This window comes from Lontra canadensis, unplaced genomic scaffold, assembly GCF_010015895.1.
Source record: "Lontra canadensis isolate GAN:19392208 unplaced genomic scaffold, GSC_riverotter_1.0 scaffold45, whole genome shotgun sequence".
Taxonomy (NCBI): Eukaryota; Metazoa; Chordata; class Mammalia; order Carnivora; family Mustelidae; genus Lontra; species Lontra canadensis.
Genome location: NW_022631039.1, coordinates 15,791,762 through 15,810,514, shown reverse-complemented (window position 1 = coordinate 15,810,514; position 18,753 = coordinate 15,791,762). Strand labels below are relative to the sequence as shown.

Here is an 18,753-nt window from a genome sequence, read left to right as displayed (position 1 = left end):
GGGGCAGTGTTTCCTAGCCTCAGGACTAAGAGGGCAGCCACCACCCTGGCCATACCTGCCCTAAGGCATGACAGCCTCCTGTCATCAGATCAAGCTCTTTGTTTAAATATCCCACAGGCTGTTGAGCTAACCCCCAGGGCTTGGGTAAGGATGCCCAAGGCCATTCCCTTTCTGGAAAGCCTACAACAGGATGGGGGGCTTTTTCCATTTAAGGGTGGTTTCCTCCTAGGACGGGGACCCTATCTCCTTCCTACCTATCTTCCAACTCTCCCCCGTTACTGCCTTTACCTCTCCTTCCTCATCAGTGAAAGGGAGATAGACATCTGTCAAAGGTTCATTTGAAAGATCAAGTGTGCAAAGACCAGAAAGCAAGCCCTTGGAGGGAAGGAAGCCTGGTGCACAGTCAGCCTCACTCATCTTTTTGAATCACACTGTGCCGGGGGGTCTGTGCTCCCAGGGCCCATTTGGGGCTCCTGAGGGAGACAGGTCGGCTGGAGGTGGGGTCTGTGGCAACAGAGGGGGGCCACGACTCTGCTCTAGCCAGTGGCTGTCTTGTGACTATGTGGACCTGGTGTGGCCAGATCTTAAGAATGTCTTATGAATGTGGGAAATCAGAGCCTTGTTTCTAAATCTCCTGGTTTGTAAATGTTAGTACCCATTTTTTATTTTTGGAATGCCCCCGTGAAGGCCTTCTGCTGTCCTCCATTGCCTGTCCTGGTGTCTTGGGGCCCTGGCCGTGGCTTGATCACTCCTGACAGCTCCCCAGGGCTCCAGATGCCTGCCTTTTTTTCCCCTGCCTTGGTCTGGAGTGCACCCGCAAAAAGGGGCTGAACAAAGTGTGGGCACTGTCCCTGTGGCTGCAGTGGTGGGGCTGTGGCTACAAGGGCCCTCCTGGGATTTTTCCACTGTCTCCTGCCTCCCCGGCCAGCCTCTCTCCTCCCCCTTTCCCCAGCCCGTCCCAAGCCCGCCTGTCCCCAGCATGGAGGCGGGCCAGTGGAGAAGTGGGTGAGTGAAGCAGGACAGTGCAGGGCTCCTGTGGCTCCCCTACCCCTCCCTGTGATGGGCCCCCCTCCAGGTGAGGGCCCGGATGAAGACTGCAGGGGCGGAGCTCCAGGCATGCCACCCTCCCCACACAGGCCTGCTCGGAGTTCAAGTTCAAGGGTTCAGGGCTGGGCCCAGCCTCTCCTTTGCTTGGGAAGATCATTCTCTTCCTCTGATTCCCCACCGCAGTGAGGCTGGAATTTGGAGTTTGACCCGCAAGGAGGCTCTCAGCTGTAGGCGGTGCAGGAGAGGGTGGCCACTGTCCTCTGAAGCTCTGTCTGTGAGAGGAGAGGAGCCCAGGTGTCCCCCCTTCTTGCAGCTGCCCTTGCCTCAGAAGCCACGGACGGGCCCCCAGGCAGGTAAGCCTGGCCTCTGGAGGAAGGTAAGATTCCCTGCCTGCACCAGGCCCAACCTGACAGGCATTCTCCAAACTGGGGAGGTTGGTGTGGGAACAGGAGGCTGCCGTGGCCTAGAGGACTCCAGCTGGGAATGGAGGGTGGGGCACAGCTCCTCTCCTTGGAGAAAGCTCATCCGATACCAGGCGAGTGGAGTGCTTTTGGGGGTGAGTGGGGTGGGGACAGCCGGTGGCACCAGGCACAGGTCCCTGTTATTCTGCATCCCAAGTTTAGACACTCAGCTCAGGGAGTCTCAGATTCTTATCTGTTAAAGGAGATTGTAAACCGCAGCCCAGCCCAGCCCAGCCTAGCCCAGCCCAGCCCAGCCCAGCCTACAGGCATGGTGTCTCCCAAGGCCCCAAAGAGAAATGCAGGTGGAAATATGTCTTTAAACAACAGGAGGCTGGAGGGATACAGTGCAAATTTGAGTTTCACTGAAATGTGCTGGGCGTTGCAGAGGGCTTCCCTTCCTGGGCCTGGCCTCGCTGGACGGTTACCCCTGAGGACACCGCCACCTGAACTCACAGACAAATGGAGAGCCATTAAGAACCATACCTGAGTTTGCACAAATCATGAGTGGCAAAGCTGAGACCCAACCCTCCCAGCCACGAGCTGACGCACAAGGTCTGGTTTTTCTGACAGTGTTTGGCTGGATGATTCTGGAGACACGCAGGAGAGAGGTGCCCTCCCCAGGTCCTGGGGATAGCACTTTGGAGAAGAGGGGCCACAACATGCGGGGGTATGTAGTTAAAGCTCTGAAAGCCGGCTTCAGGGACACCAAGTGAGTAAGACATACACAGTCCCTGCCTTCAAAGAGCCTCTGGTGTCGCAGGCAGGGGCAGCAATGACCTATACAAACCAGATACGGTGTTTGATGGGCAGTGAGGAAATGTCATGTTTGCTGTGACAGCAGATCGCTTAAGGACCTAATTTAGATTGAGGCTAGGGAAAGCTCTTCTGGGAATGGGACAGTAGGATGAAATCTGAGGGACGGGGAGGAGCTGGTCAAGCCGAGGCCATAAGGAAGAGCGTTCCAGGCAGGGGGAACAAAATAGCAAAGACCCTGAGGCCAGAAATCACAGCTAAGGAAGAGGGCCAGTGTGCAAGGAGGGTGGGCCACAGAAGAGCTGGTCAGTGGCTGCGCTTACCTGTTGATGACTGTGTCTGGTTTATGGTCCAAGATCCCTCTGGCCACCCTGTGAGGGGCAGATTGGAAGGAGGGGAGGTGGAAGGTCCTTGCGCTAGTATAGATGAAAGCTCTGGAAGTAAAGGTGAGGGAAAATGCATGGGTTCAGCCATGCTAGGGGAGTAGAATGGAATGAATTAGGGGCCATTAGATTCTGGGAGTTGAGAAAGAGACACTGTAAGTGCTTTCGTGCTGTGTTGGCATGCTGTGGCCGCTGCTGTCCTCTGACAGCACGGACCACTGACAGATGAGTCAATGAGTGAATGCATGACTTTAGGCTCTTAAGTGACCCATGTGAGTGTCAGGGTGGGCGATGTGGCCCTGTGTATGCATGGTCTCCGAATCAGACGCGTTTCATTGGAAAGACCATGCTGTCATTTGGATGCTCTGTTCTCTAGGAAATCACGAGACAAGGTCATCACTGAAGGTTGTCACCCCTGGAATTTTCCCTGCCAAAGGTCCACGTGCCAAGCAGTGGTTTTGAGCTCAGGGTTTAAGCCTGGGCTGCACCTAGGTTCAGTCATTTACCAGCACTGTGACCTTGGGCCCCGGGGCCTTGGCTTGGTTTTCCTCACCTGTTCAATGGGGTTAATCCAAGAGCTGACCTCTTGGGGTGCTGTGCATTTAAAATGAGATTCACACACACACGTAGGTGGTCAGGATCTGCTGGACCACAAAGTCCAGGCTTGTGTGTGTGTGTGTAACAGGGACAGAGACAGACCCAAGTATTCTAGGCCTAATCATGTTATATAATGAACTTGCCTAATGCTCTTATCAAACCTGTGACAGGTCTGATTACTATCTCCATTTTTTTTTTAAAGTAGGGGCTTTTTTATTTTTTTTTTTTTAAGAGTTTTGTTAATTTGTCAGAGAGAGAGGGAGAGAGAGAGGGCACAAGCAGGGGAAGGGCAGAGGCAGAGGGAAAAGCAGACTCCCACCGAGCAAGGAGCCCAAAGGGGACTCGATCTCAGCACCCTGAGATCATAACCTGAGCTGAAGGCAGACCCTTAACCAAATGAGGCACCCATACCCCAAGTAGGGGCTTTCTTTAACTCAGGGCTTGAACTCACCCCTCTGAGATGAAGACCTGAGCTGAGGCCAAGAGTCAGACGCTTAACTGACTGAGCCACCCAGGTGCTACTCTATCCACATTTTATAGATGGGGAAACTGAGCCTCAGAGAGCTTCTTGGCCCAGTATCACAGAGCTAGTAAGAGGTAGAGCTCGGATTTGAACCAGGCAATGCAATTCTTACATCTTTACATTTTCTCAGAGCACATCTCTTTTCCAGGGAGTTTTTATCTATAATTAAAACTTGTAGTGGGACACCTGGGTGGCTCAGTCAGTTAAGCCGTTGCCTTTGGCTCAGGTCATGATCCCAGGATCCTGGGATCAAGTCTCGCATCGGGCTCCTTGCTTGGCAGGGAGCCTCCTTCTCTCTCTGCCTCTGCCTGCCACTCTGCCTGCTTGTGCGCTCACTCTTGCTCTCTCTCTGTGACAAGTAAATAAATAAATAAATAAGATCTTAAAAAAAAAAAAAACAAAAAACTTATAGCGAGCTGTCATCTCTGGTCCCTGCAGTGCCTCTCCCTACTATCTCTTTCTCATTCTCTGTCCCCACTGATGTGTTTGACACTCTTGGGCCAATAATGCCCACATCCTGACAAAATACTTCCCAGCTATTTAGTGTCTTGGAATGTATTTAATATATGTAGATTTTTTTGTGCTGTAAAATTTGTTCTGTTTCTTTTCTTTTGTGATGAAATGTTTCAAGACACACAAAAGTTAAAGAATAATGTTGGAACCCACCCCCTGTCTGTGGACACACGCAGGGGAGCCAACCTACAGAACCAAATGGCCCGCAAACCCTACCTGCGACCACATCTCCCAGTCTTGTCCTTCCACTGGGGTGTGGAAAATTTCCACATCTGCTATGGCAAATTATGTAAGGGCTACAACGCAAAGGGTGAGCAGCCGTCCCGGGGTGCTGGGCTTCCTTTGTTCTCTGGCCTATCGGTGACTGTGAGGCCAGGGTGTTCTCGCGAACAAAGCCAATGTCACAACGCCGGCTTTGTCCAAAGCCCCACTCCCCTTAACCCGGCCCTCCCACACAGAGGGTCCCTCACAGGAGGTGAAGCTGGAGCCCACCCAGCTTGGCCATCCTGGCCATCCTGGAGCAGTCCAGAGGTCTCTCATGCACAGGGCTGCAAGGGGCTGGCAGAGGAACCCACCAGGATGGGCACCATGGCTGCCTGGCTCACTGCTCTGTCCTCTCTGTCTAGCACAGAGAGCCTGGCACCCGGCTGGTACCTCATAAATGTGTGAAAAAACAGAAGGCTGGAAGGAAGAAGTGAAAGAGGAGAACAGATGAAAGGAAGGAAGGGGATAAAGATAGAGCAGCCAGTATTGGGTAATGCTAGCTCCTGCAGTTTAGGACCTGGGTTCAAATCCCACCTCTGCCATTTCCTGTGCCCTAGAAGCAAGGGGTAGGACCCAAACTTCCACGTCTTCATGCTTCCCTTTCGCACCTGTAAGGGGACTGGTAACCGTGTCTGCCTGGCGGGGCTGACCAGATGCAGTAAGAGGACAACTGTGAAGTGGGTCCCATGCCCCACACTTGCACAGTGCTCACGGGTTTGCTGAGAAGGGGTGCATTAGCCTGTGAGCCTGTGGCCGAAGCGGCAGCACTGGGGTTCCCAGCTTCTCTGGTCCCTGCTCCTGTTCCTGCCGTGCAGAAGGGCCAGGCCCTCCCAGCCCCTGGCAAGGCCCCCACCTCCCTGGGACTCAGGAAGAGCCTGGAGTCAGTGCCAGCTGCCCAGGACTGAGATGAATAAGTTGTTTATCCGCTCCCACCGCCCTCGGTGCCTGGCGGGCAGAGGCCTGCAAGGGGCAGCTGGGGGAGGGCCTGGTCCCACGGTCGTCCCAGTGCCCGCCCCCCTTCCTCCCTTTCAAACCTGGTGGTTCTAGAACAATCTACCCCACCACCCAGTTCAGCAATCAGTCTCCACTTTGAACTGCTTGCCAAGCTCCTAGCCGTCACCTTCCCCAAAACCCCTAGATTTGGAAGCTGGAGGTTGAAGTGTTTAAAAACACAGGCTGTGAAACTATACAGTTGTGGGTTCAAGTCCTGACTTTGGACATGATGCTAAACCTCCCAGAGCCACAAGTTCCTCGCCTCACCTGTGATGTACAGTCACACTACCTAATAGGGATTTTACCCCTGAGATAACCTGGCAGACCATCTAGCCCCCTTTTCCCCAAGCCTCCAGAATGTGCCTCTTCCTCCTTAATTATTATTATTTTTAAAGATTTTATTTCAGAGAGTGTGAGTGGGGAAGAGGCTGAAGGCGAGAGAGAGAGAGAGAGAGAGAGAGAGAGGGAGAGAGAGAATTTCAAGCGGACTCTGCATGGAGTGCTGAGCCTTTCGCAGGGCTTGATCTCTTGACCCCAGAATCATGACCTGAGCCAAAACCAAGAGTTGGACACTCAACCGACTGAACCACCCAGGCTCCCCTTTCCTTTATGGACTTCTGTTGCCGCCACAGAAATTGCAGCCTCCTTCCCACTTCCTTGCACAAAGGCTTTGCAAGTGTCCGGTTTAGTTGGGTTCATCCAGAGCATGTTATTATCCCATTTCACAAATGACAATGGTCATAAAATCTAGACTGAGGAGTGAGGGGAATCCTGGCTTCTGCTGCTTCCTTCCTCCCACATTAGGGCACAGTAAGTGTCTGAGCTGGGCAAGCCCAGTCGTGGCTGTCTTCCCTCTCTCCCTCCCTCTTCCTCTCTGCAGTCCTTCCTCTCTGTCGGTGCAGTGGATCCCTGGTTGCTTGGGTCCTTCCTTCCCGGGAGAGGGCCACCACATCCAAGGTCTGAGCAGCCCTGAGAATGCTTCCAACAGAACAAAGCAAGGGGCAGCCCCAGGGAGAAGTCTAGAGCAATCCTTGGCAGGGGAAGGGAACGTAAGATCCTGGAGCGCCCCCCTGAGGCATCTTGTCTAAGTGAACTTCCAGCTGCCTCATCAGGGCATAGCAGCGAGGTTGTAAAAACCGCCCGCAATGCAAACTGTAGAAAGAACCAAGATGCCCTTCAGCGGACGAATGGATAAGGAAGATGTGGTCCATATACACTATGGAGTATTATGCCTCCATCAGAAAGGATGAATACCCAACTTTTGTAGCAACATGGACGGGACTGGAAGAGATTATGCTGAGTGAAATAAGTCAAGCAGAGAGTCAATTATCATATGGTTTCACTTATTTGTGGAGCATAACAAATAGCATGGAGGACATTGGGGAGATGGAGAGGAGAAGGGAGTTGAGGGAAATTGGAAGGGGAGGTGAACCATGAGAGACTATGGACTTTGAAAAACAATCTGAGGGTTTTGAAGGGGGGGGTGGGAGGTTGGGGGAACCAGGTGGTGGGTATTGGAGAGGGCACGGACTGCATGGAGCACTGGGTGTGGTGCAAAAACAATGAATACTGTTACGTTGAAAATAAATTTAAAAAATTAAAATTAAATTAAAAAAAAACAAAAATAAAACAAAAAAACGCCAGCAATGCACAGAATAGCCTTCCCACCCTGTAACAGAATTATCCAGCCCAAAATGTCAATAGTTTTGAAGCTGAGGGAATTTAATCTAGAAACAAGGACCATCCTGCCCTGGTAATCAGGTTGTTCTGTCTGTGGGCAGCTCTGATCAGAAGCATGAAAGTACTCCCCAGCCCCTATTACCCTGTCAACTAATCACCAAACCCTATTGATTTTAACCTCAAATTACTTCTCGGATCCTCTCTCGTCCCTCTCTCTACTTCGTCTCAAGTCAGTGACCTTCCTGCCCCCCTTCTTGCTTCTGCACAAGCCTCCCCGACCCCTATCTGAGCACATGAATCCCTGGTCCCTTATCCCAGAGTGCAGGCGTACAGCAGACACATTCCTGCCTGTCAGGAGATGCAGTGAACACGTATGGGAGCACTTTTGGTTGTGACCATGGTTTGGGGGTACCACGGAGGCCAGAGATGCTAGACTCCCCGAAATATGGAACTGCCTCATGCAACATGAACTTTCAGAATAGTCTACCAGACCTTCATGTGTGTGAACAGCATGCTTATAACTGAGACTAGAACCTACCTCCAGTTTACATGAAAAACAGTATGTTGGCTTTTTTTAAACAAAATTTTTAAAGCAAAGAATGTGCCTGCTTTTATCTTCACAACATTGTCTCAAATGTTTTTTAGAGTGCTTGGTCTTTAAAAGATGGCATATCGTGGTAATTCTTGAACTTTTTTTTTTTTAAAGATTTATTTATCTGAGAGCGTACGATGGGGGGAGGGACAGAGGGAAAAGCAGACTCCCTGCTAACCAGGGAGCCTAATGCGGGACTCGATCCCAGCCCCCTGGGATCATGACCTGAGCCGAAGGCAGGTGTTTAACCCACTGAGCCACCCAGGCACCCTGGACTTTTTCATAACATTTAAAATCATAGGGGCACCTGGCTGGCTCAGTCAGTAGAGCATCTGGCTCTGGATCTCAGGGTCGTGAGTTCAAGCCCCCCGTTGGACCTGGAGCCTCCTTAAAAAATAAGGGAATCACAAAGTATGCATACAAATTTAAGCATTTTGGTGTATATACACTCGAACAACACACTTGAACGATATGGCTTTGAACTGCATGGGTCCACTTAACACATAGATTTTTTTTTTCTTGATAAATACAGTGCAGTATTATAAATCTATTTTCTCTTATTTTTTTAATGTTTTATTTTTTCTCTATCTTTATTGTAAGAGCACAGTATATAGTACATATACAAAATATGTGTTAATCAACCATTATTGCTAAGGCTCCTGGTCAGCAGTAGGCTGTTTGTACTGAAATTTGGGGGGGGGGATCAAAAGCTACCTGTGGATTTTTGGTTGCACTGGGGGTCAGCGCCCCTCACCCCCATGTTGTTCAACTGAGTTTCTGTGCTGCTGTTCCTTCGCAGATTTACTTTTTATTCTGAGTTTGAGGAATAAAATGCCTTCAGACTTTCTTATTTCTCTTAAAATTGAAACTTAGTCAGCATCGTAGGTGCAAGTGTCTGACAGCCTCTTAGGGTCTGCCCACAGATGTTGCATGTTGATGCTTTCATCATTTTATCATTAATCGCTTTCCTTTTATTTCTCGTGGAGTTAGAGCATCGACTTTTTAAAATTTATTTATTTACTTATTTACTTAAATTTTTTAAAGATTTTATTTACTTATTTAATTGGCAGAGAGAGAGAGAGGGAACACAAGTAGAGGGAGTAGGGGACGAACAAGCCTGGGATAAAGCCCCGCATCCCAGGACCCTGGGATCACAACCTGAGCTGAAGGCAGAGGCTTAATGACTGAGCCACCCAGGGGTCCCTACTTATTTATTTAATTTTTGGGGAAGATTTTATTTATTTATTTGAGAGAGAGAGATTGAGAGAATGAGTGGGAGGAGGGGCAGAGGGAGAAGCAGAACCCCTGCTGAGCAGGGAGCCCAATGCAGGGCTCAAACCCAGGACATGACCTGAGCCAAAATCAGGAGTCGGGTGCTTAACCGACAGAGCCACCAGGCACCCCAGAATCTGGTGGTTTCTTAACTGTGTCATGCTTGTTCATACCTCAGTGTGTAGATGCTATTGTTTTTGCCTGGAATGTCCCCAGGCCCTGCTTACACATCCAGAACCACTGACTCATTCTTCAAAACCCAGCTTATATGCTCCTGTTTGGATCTCTCCATTGACAATGAGGGGGTCCTTATTGTCACCCACTGCATCTTGTAGAAAATCCTATTAATCATCATAATAATAATGGCCAGAATTTATGGGGCACAACTATGCAAGCAGTGCACCTAGCCCTTCGTAGGCATGAGCTCACCACAGTCCCTCAATACACACTCTCATTGCCCATTTAGAGAGCTTGTCCTGGTTCACAGGACTTCTCAGTGGTGTGGCCAGCTGTGTGGCTTCTAAGTTCAAATCCTGAACACATCTGCCGCTAAGCATCTCCCCTATATGGAACATCTTTGTGCTGTTATCTCATGAGTGAGTTTCCCCATTACTCGCCTGCCCATCGTAGAGGTCAGGGACTGAGTCTTTTCATTCCCAAACCCCCAGAGTGGAGTCACACATTAACACGGGAATAAGTCAATGCCCAAATCACTTACGGTCAAAAAATCACCCTTTGAAATTTTATTAGTTGCCAGTTACCAGCAATGTAGCAACTTGAAACAATGCAGGGTTATTGTTGGGGCCGATTCCATGTTAAAACCTATTAAACCCCTAGGGCCTGCCTGGGCCTTTTTAGCCATAGTGAATCCATGTTGCCTAGGTAGCCATTTTGTTGTTTAATAAATGCCTCAGCAGTTACTGATACCGGTTCCAGGTAACCGTTGCTAAAACACATACCTAAAACAAGGCCATTTTGTTTAATAAACGCCTCAACAGTTACTGATAGCAGTTCCAGGTAACTGTTACTAAAACACACACCTAAAACAAGGCCAGACAGGTGGAAACATCCAATCAGCCAAAGCCACATATGTAGATGTCTGCTGTTGTGCCCTATAAAACTAGCCTGTAAGACCAAGGGGTGGTCACTCTCTTCGGAGGCGGCCTTGGCGGGTCAGTCTGACTTCTAATGCTTGGCGTAGAATAAAGCTTTGCAAAACTTTCACTTTGTCTCAATCTCGTTCCTTTGATAACGGAACCAACAGTCATCATCTTAGGGTTCTACAAGTCGGAAGTTCTAAGTGGGTCTCACTGGGCTGACATCAAGGTGACAGCTGGGCTGAATTCTTTTTCGATACTCTGGGGTGGAATGCATTAATTTGTGTTTCCAGCTTCTAGAAGCCGCCTGAGTTCCCTGGTTTGTGGTCCCTATTTTTCCATCTCCAAAACCAGCAACATTTGGCCAAATCCGTCTCGCTCTGTCATCTCTGGTTCTCTGTTCTGATTTCCCTTCACTTTTAAGGACTCTTGTGGTTGCATTGGGCTCACTCAGATAATCCAGGAAAAATCTGCAAATTTAGCTGTCCTCTGGCCATGTAACGTAACATATTCATAGGGTCTGGGGATTAAGAATGACACATCCTTGAGGGGGACATTTATCTGCCCACCACAGAAATCCCTTAAATTGCACACAAGTGCAGGATACTGGGTAACAGCTTAGGATAGTTGTTCGAAGTATGGATTCTGGAGCAAGATCATTTGCCTTCAAATCCCAGCTCTGCCACTTGAGCCGTCTTACCTTAAGCAGGTAACTTAACTTCCCTGTGCCTCAATTTTACCATCTGTAAAATGGGGATCATGACAGTAGTGCTCACTAATATTAAACACTTAGAATGATGCCCAGCGTGCAGGAGATGCTACATATATCGCTAAATATGTGCACTTTCATGGGCCATCCATCATTCAAAGGAGTAAGATCGTAGTGTCTAGCTGACCCTCAATGTTGTCAGCTTGACCTACACCCAGCTGAGGTTCCTCAGAAATGGGGAGTAACTCAGGTGTCTTGCTTTACTCACACTCCTGGAGTGGGAAACCATCTGTGCTAGTCACACTGTTTATTCTTTTTAATATTTTGCCAATTGGCCGAATTGCTAAACTATCAGCGGGTGATTTGATGTGACCTCACTGAATTTGCTGAATGAATGAGTGAGCAGATGGACAGACAGATGGGTAGGTGGCTCTGCCTTCTTGGGGGGCGTGTCCCCACACACATCCCTCCATGGTTGTCCTCTCGTCTGGGTGCTCCGAGGAGGCAGTGTGGAGTAGGTGAGAGAAAAGCACCTCTGGTTCTGGCATCTGACAGGCATTTGCACTTCCCACAGGATTGAGCATTTGCTCAGAACCATGGAGAGCAGCTCCAGCAGCCCTCAGCCCACCCAGTCTGATCCCCTGGAGGCCTTTCCCCAAAGGAACCTGGAGCCAGGTGACATCGCAGTGCTCGTTCTGTACTTCCTCTTTGTCCTGGCTGTGGGACTATGGGTAAGCCAGACCAGGGGAGGCAGCGGAAGAAACTCGCCCAAGGTCATCAAGTAATCTGAACTTTATGCTTGTAAAAATGGACTGAGTGTGGATCATATGTCAGGTGCTGTCTTAGGCACTTACGTTTGTGTTAGCAGAGATGTCTACAAAGAAGACACTACTACTGTACCCATTTTATAGGTAAGGAAACTGAGGCTCAAAAATCTAAGCTCCTTATATGTTAGTAAGTTAGCAGAGCTGCAGTTAGAATCCATATTTCCTTCACTTCGAAGGCCATGTTCTTTCTTTCTCTTTTGAGTGAGGGTTTTGTTTTGTTTTGTTTTAAAGACAATAAAGCCTCATGGTTCAAAAATAAAAGCAACTTGAAATGACATACAGTGAAAAGTCTCACTACTGCCTTTCCCTCCTCAGGTAACTACTGTTACTAACTTGTTTGCACATTAGTTTGAGTTTCCTTCTGGAAATCCAAGCAAATATTATCCTTGTATTTACCTCTTTCTTAAATAGGAAGTAACTTATTATACACATTTTTTTTTTACCTTGCTATTTTTCACCTATCACATTGTCCCTTGGCTGTCTTTTCATATCAGCACATAGATGCTTCCTTGCCTTCTGAAAAGCTGCACAGGATTCCATAAGATACTTATACTGGATCATTTGGATAGAGAGTCATTTGGACTGCTTCCTGTCTCTTACTGTTACAAATTATGTTGCAGTCAGCAAATCTTGCGCTTATTATTTTGGATGTGTGCAACTATAATGTGGGATAAATTCCTACAACAGATAAGGTTGTCAGACCGAAGGATGTATGAGTCTGTAATCATTCAGACCTGGGTCTGAATTCCCAGCCCTTCTGCTATCTAGAAATATGGCACAAGATAGGTAACTTTGAGCCTCTGATAGGTAAGTTCTGAGCCTAGTGTCTTCTTCTGTTAGATTGGTCTAATGACACCAACTTCATAGGAGATGGTAGGGATTACCATGAGATGATGCTCTACAGTATTTAGCATAGTGTCTGCGTGCTGAGCTACTGTGTCTCTATGAACACTCAGTAAATGGTACCCATCATGAGCTCTCCTAGATAAGCCATGGGTTGAGAACGCAAACACATATTTGAGCTGTAAGTATGCAAAGCAGGGAGTGGCAGGGGTTGCATCGGCCTGGAGAATTTACGTCTCTTCTAAAGCATTCAAATTAAAATCTTCTTAAACCATGGGTTTAAAAAAAAACCCAAACTATATTTGATGTCCAAATCTGGCCTGCTGGACTCAACAGCAGGTAATCCATGGCTCAGGCGCTCTGGGATGCCTCTGATTATTTACCACCTTCTTCTCTGTTTCAGTCCACAGTGAAGACCAAGAGAGACACAGTGAAAGGCTACTTCCTAGCTGGAGGGGACATGGTGTGGTGGCCAGTAAGTGATCTTTGGTTCAATTAAAGTCATTTCCCAAAGATTCTTCGAGGGCTGATGTTCTGTTAGGCTTTGGTCTCACAGGACTCTGATTGTATGTTTTGTGGAAGTCATGGTCTAGAGAAGGCTTAGCTCCGGTGCAAATGATTTTGAACAGAAAGAATTCATCAGCTCACCCAAGGGAGAAATCTAATTAGGCTGGTTTCAGGGATGGCTGAGGGCAGGGTTTCAGGTGATATCACTAGGACCTGGTTTCCTTCCCCATGCCCATCCCTTTTCCCCTTCTTTTCTTCCTTCCATCTGTCCATATCAACTTCTCTTCTTCTGGACAGGCATTATTCCCAAACAGGGTCGACTTCATGGCAATAAGATGGGAGACACTGCTCCAGACTTTTCATCTTCTCAAGCTCAGTTCAGTGTGGGAAGAGCACTTGCCTCCATGGCAGCATGTGCCAGTCACTGTGACCGGGGTAGTTTGATCTGCTAATTGGCTTAAGCCTGGGTCACACAGTCAATGCCTGAGCTGGGTGGGGGAGCCTGGAACCTCCCCCCCCAAAGCATATGTGATGAGAAATGAGAAGGGGCTAGAGGCCATTACTGAGACAATGTAGAATAGACATTGAGGACACAAATGACAAACACTGTAGTCGAATTAGTATTTTCTTTTCTTTTTTTTTTCCAACTTTTTAAAAAATATTTTATTTATTTATTTATTTGACAGAGAGATCACAAGTAGGCAGAGAAGCAGGCAGAGAGAGAGGAGAAAGCAGGCTCCCTACTGAGCAGAGAGTCCGATGCGGGGCTCGATCCCAGGACCCCAAAGGCAGAGGCTTTAACCCACTGACCTACCCAGGCGCCCCAGTATTTTCTTTTCAAGCGGACCTAGGGGCATTGCCAAACACATATACAAACATGCGTACATGCACACATACACATACATGCACACACACACGTGCACTCATATGCACACAGGTGTCTACTTCATGTGCCCTGGGTAGGTGGTCCGGGATAATAGTTTGCTTATAATCGCCTAAAATAAGGATGACATCTTTGAACTAAGAAGAGGGAGGACATCTCCCATTTGCAGTGAAGCTATTCACTGCAGATCCACTCAATATTCATTACAAAACATATTCTTCCTGGGGTACCCGGGGTGACTCAATTGGTTAAGCGTCCAGCTCAGTTTCAGCTCAGGTTGTGATCTCAGGGTTGAGAGATCAAGCCACATGTCGGGCTCCTCACTGGGCATGGAGCCTGCTTGGGATTTTCTCTCTCTCCCCTCCGTCCCTCCCTTTCTCTCTCTCTTTCTCAGTGAGCTGGTCTTCACCCTCAAGGAGCTCTTATAATCTAGTGTTCCCCGAATTATGAGTAACAGTTGCCCAAAGATTTCTCAGTTGCCTGCTGACACAGCATTAAATATCACCAAATGACAGAGTGTGAACATACTCCCTTTCCTATCTGTCAATCCTCTTGACTGTATAAAAGAAAAAGTCACAGTTTGGTACTAATGTATCTTCAGCTTTCTGTCTCTGGCTAATCTCTATGTTTAACCAAGAGAATGCAGGCCTCAGCGAGAGAAACTAGCTAGGATTTAGTAACAGAGATGGTGTCCCAGTTCGATTCCCAGAAGAGAAAATGTCATTGACCCGGCTTGGGCCAGGTGCTCAAGTCTGTCTGGTCCAGTCCATTGAGACCAGGGATTGGGGTCATTGAGTGTAGGCTTGGCCACTTACTGTTCTACCAGAAAGAGGGCTATCTACTTTGCTAAGTTAGAAGCAGAACTGGAATAGAACACAGGCTTTCTGATTCTCATCATGAAGCACCTTCCACAAGACCGTGTCATCCTTTCCCCAGGGATACTGCATACAGTTGTTCATGTTATGCACTGCACAACCCTATGGCACACAATTCATATTTTAGCCATCACAAATATGCATATTTGTTATGCCAGTATCTGATAGATGGAAGTAAAAGAGTCTTGAGGAAGAAGAATCTTTTTCTAATTTGAAGAAAGAAAAAGGTGCCACATAGGCTAGGGATGGTCCTGCCTTCTCTACTTCTTCTGTCTTGGTCCCTCTGGAGCATGAGAAAAACCGGGGTTGGGGAAAAGGTACCATAGACCATCACTCCAAGATCTGACTTGTCCATCTGCCCACAGGTGGGCGCATCCTTGTTTGCCAGCAATGTGGGAAGTGGACATTTTGTTGGCCTGGCAGGGTCAGGCGCTGCTGTGGGCCTCTCTGTCACTGCTTATGAATTGAATGTAAGTATTTTACCAGCGCGCATACAGCTCACCTTTTGCCTACCAGAGAGTCCTGGGAGACAATGTGAATTCCCTGTACTTTCATTTATTTATTTTTGTTAAAGATTTTATTTATTTATTTTAGAGAGAGAGCATGAGAGAGGGAGCACGAGCAGAGGGAGGGGCAGAAGGAGAGAATCCCAAGTAGTCTCCATTGCTGAGGGTGGAGTCCAAGGTGGGCCCCGATTCCTGGACCCTTGAGATCATGACCTGAGCTGAAACCAAGAGTCAGAGGCTCAACCAACCAAGCCACCCAGGCACCCCTACCCTGTTCTTTTTAAAACTACCGTTGTACTTCATGAGAAAACAAGCAAGCACCAAAGGCAGACCTGGTCAGCAAAAAATCAGCTGATTCTGCAAGTTTTGGGCTTGTCTGGGTTTGCTTGATCCTGGCCCAGAAGACTGGGACCCCAAAAAACCAATGTGTGGGAGAAGACGGCTTAGAACCTCTCTGTTGTGGATGCAGAAGATAGAAGGTGTCAGGGGACCCAGGGGTGTATCTGTGTATTAGATCCAGTTGGCCATCACAAGAATGTAGTGTGTGGTTCAGTGGTTCTCAACCTTCCTGCCACCCCACAGAGACTCCAGAGATAGGACACATTATCCTGGGTAGCAGGGTTCATGCAGGGTATGATTTTCACTGAGGGGGCGGGCGTGCACTCTTAGTAGTGAGTTTCATCTTCATAGTGACTAACAAATTTTTTTTAAACAAGCTTTATTTATTTATTTATTTATTTATTTATTTATTTATTTTTACATTGTCTCTATGCCCAGGGTAGGGCTTGAACTCACCACCCTGAGATCAAGAGTGACTCGCTCCACCCACTGAGCCAGCCAGGTACCCCCTCAGTGACTAACATTTTTAGAGTACTCATTTTGTGCTGCAGACCTAGTACCCTACGCACAGTACCCTATGATAGGGTTCACTTAGCAAGCCCATCCTGGATCAACGAGGGAGGTCCACCCCTGGATGGCGGGGGATGACACGAGGTTTCAGGAGACACTGAATGAGGAGTCACAGGGAAGCTGCTATTTCCATGCTTCCCTCCTTCATCCCCTTCTCCCATTTCAACATGGAAATATGATGGCCCAGGGAGGATGAGCTACTGAACCCGAGACGGAACCAGGCCAGGTGACCGCCAAGTGCAGAGGGAAATCCAGACCAGCACCTTGATGTGCCTGACTCTGTTTTCTTGGGCAGGGCCTGTTCTCTGTGTTGATGTTGGCCTGGATCTTTCTGCCCATCTACATCGCTGGTCAGGTGAGTTGGGTGCTCTGGGACAAGAAGACCCTTTGGGAGGGTCACCCTTGTGTTCCCTCCCTCCCACCTGAGGACATCCATTAGCCAGTCCCTGGGAACTCCCCACATGGTGAGGGACGCTGCCCAGGCGAGACCAGGAAGCCCTGTCCTTAGGAGCTCCCACCTGCTGCCCCATGAGGGAGATGCACACAGGCTTTTCAGAGGCTGGAAGCAACAAGGGCTCAAAAACATTTTTTTTTTTCTCAATGCCAAGACACAGACACGAGACTCACAGTGTCTTTTAAATGTTTAAGCCATAACGGGTTACTGCTTTTCTTCCTTTGCACAGAAAATTATACAGACGGAATTATTTCTGGTGGATGTGAAAGGTCAACATTTTTGTTCCCAAATGACAGTGCTTTAAGACTTTTTGAAAAAGTAGTTTAAAAGATTGTTTCTGATCCGACAGCTTTACGTCAGTCCTCCTGTCTAGACTTCCTTCTGTTTTAGGGATCCTACCACACAGGCAAGATTATACTATCCCATCATGGTTTTAATGATGCAAAAACTGATTTTCACGTTTTATTGTGGCAGTTAAAAAAATACACAAGTAGGGAGACCTGCTGAATGATAAAAGGAATCATTTGAAAAATTACGTTGTACCAAATGTAGTGTGATCCTGTGTAAAGGGCAAGGGTACACGGATGAATAACCTTGGAGATAATACGGAGTCTGAGTAAGATAAGCAGGGCCTTAGTGGGTGGCTGGCAGGGGGCTCCCACCTCCACCTGGGACTAGCTCCCATGTGGGCAAAATATCTGGGGTATAACAACACTGGGCTGGGACCGAGGGTCTCTGGGCCAAAGCATCAATAATTATGTATTAACACCTCCTATGGAAAGGGGTTAAGATCGGTGGAGATGCAGGTTATTTCCCAGGTAGGGCAGCCAGACATTCTCAGCCACTTTCTCCGGCAAGAAAAGGTAATGTCATCTGCTGAGAGTGAGGAAGGAATTCGGGGGCTGGAGGTTGAGAGGAGGCAGGAAGACTGGAAATGGTAGCTACAGTTGCTTCTAATAGGAAAATGTGGGATCTGGGATGCCTGGTGGCTCAATCAGTTAAACTGACTAACTCACTCATTCGCTCTGTCAAATAAAAATCATTTTAAAAAATAAAAACAGTGAGTAATTGATAATACAATTGGGATGGGAGTGATAATATCCCCCTGCGCAGAACCTCAGTTCCTCCACATCCCAGCCCTCTGCCCCCATTTTCTCCTCCTTTTTCTTTTTTAAGATTTTATTTATTTCAGAGAGAGAGAGAGTGAGCACAAGCAGGGGAGAGGGAGAAGCAGATTCCCTGCTGAGCAGGAAGCCTGACTTGGGACTGGATCCCAGGGTCCTGGGGGGACCTGAGCCAAAGGCAGATACTTAACTAGTGAGCCACCCTCCTAAGCCTATTTTCTTCTCCCCTCTTAAGTCTATGATTAAGAAGACCATCAGTGCTGCTGAGTTGGGAGAGGAAGGGGGGAGGGGAGGGGGAAGGGCCAGTGCCGGGAGGCCATGTGCCCCAAATCAGGTGGGTGGTGACAGCTAAGCTCTGGCCGCCAGGTCACCACGATGCCAGAATACCTAAGGAAACGCTTTGGCGGCAACAGGATCCCCATCATCCTGGCTGTGCTCTACCTGTTCATCTACATCTTCACCAAGATCTCGGTAAGGTGGGGACCCAGCCTGGCCACGTCCCTACAGCATGGTGAGAAGATGGAATACAGCCATTGGTAGTGTGTCCTGCCCATGCATTTCCTCTCCTTGGGCAGGCTTCAGGGGGCTTGGAGAATGGGAGGGGTCAGGGAAGAGGGTAAGCTCAGGGAGAGGAAGTTGGGAGAAAAGGTGGAGGGAAGGACACATCTTTCCACTCCTTTCAGAGCTCTGGCAACATGTCAGGATGGTGAGGGTTGAAGAACGGGGCTCTGAGAGCCCTGCCAAACTTTGGTGGGGAACTGTTCTCTTCCTCCCGGGATAAGGCAGTCATCAGGTATTCATCAGGTGTGTGGAGGCCCATGGAGACTGCCCCACCTTGGCCTTTGGTTGGACAGGCAGATTTCGAGAAAGAGGCCAAGAGCAGACCTGACTCATGCTGATGCTGTCTCCGCTTACAGCTGGGGCTGGGGAGAGCCTACCCC

General features: G+C 48.5%; 1 protein-coding gene across 4 annotated transcripts in view; it reads left to right on the top strand.

Moving 5' to 3' along the window:
* The first annotated feature begins 1,020 nt into the window (after positions 1–1,020).
* Positions 1,021–18,753, top strand: part of SLC5A11 (solute carrier family 5 member 11) — a 41,627-nt gene continuing 23,894 nt past the window's right edge. For 2 of the 4 annotated variants that reach the window (XM_032872866.1, XM_032872869.1), the window contains exons 1-6: positions 1,311–1,423; positions 11,459–11,615; positions 12,958–13,029; positions 15,185–15,289; positions 16,530–16,589; positions 18,179–18,283. In XM_032872866.1, coding sequence (XP_032728757.1) covers positions 11,481–11,615; positions 12,958–13,029; positions 15,185–15,289; positions 16,530–16,589; positions 18,179–18,283 — 477 coding nt within the window. In that variant the 5' untranslated portion in view covers positions 1,311–1,423; positions 11,459–11,480. Of the gene's footprint in view, positions 1,424–11,458; positions 11,616–12,957; positions 13,030–15,184; positions 15,290–16,529; positions 16,590–18,178; positions 18,284–18,753 lie in introns of all 4 variants that reach the window. The other 2 variants (XM_032872868.1, XM_032872870.1) reach the window with 2 other exon arrangements.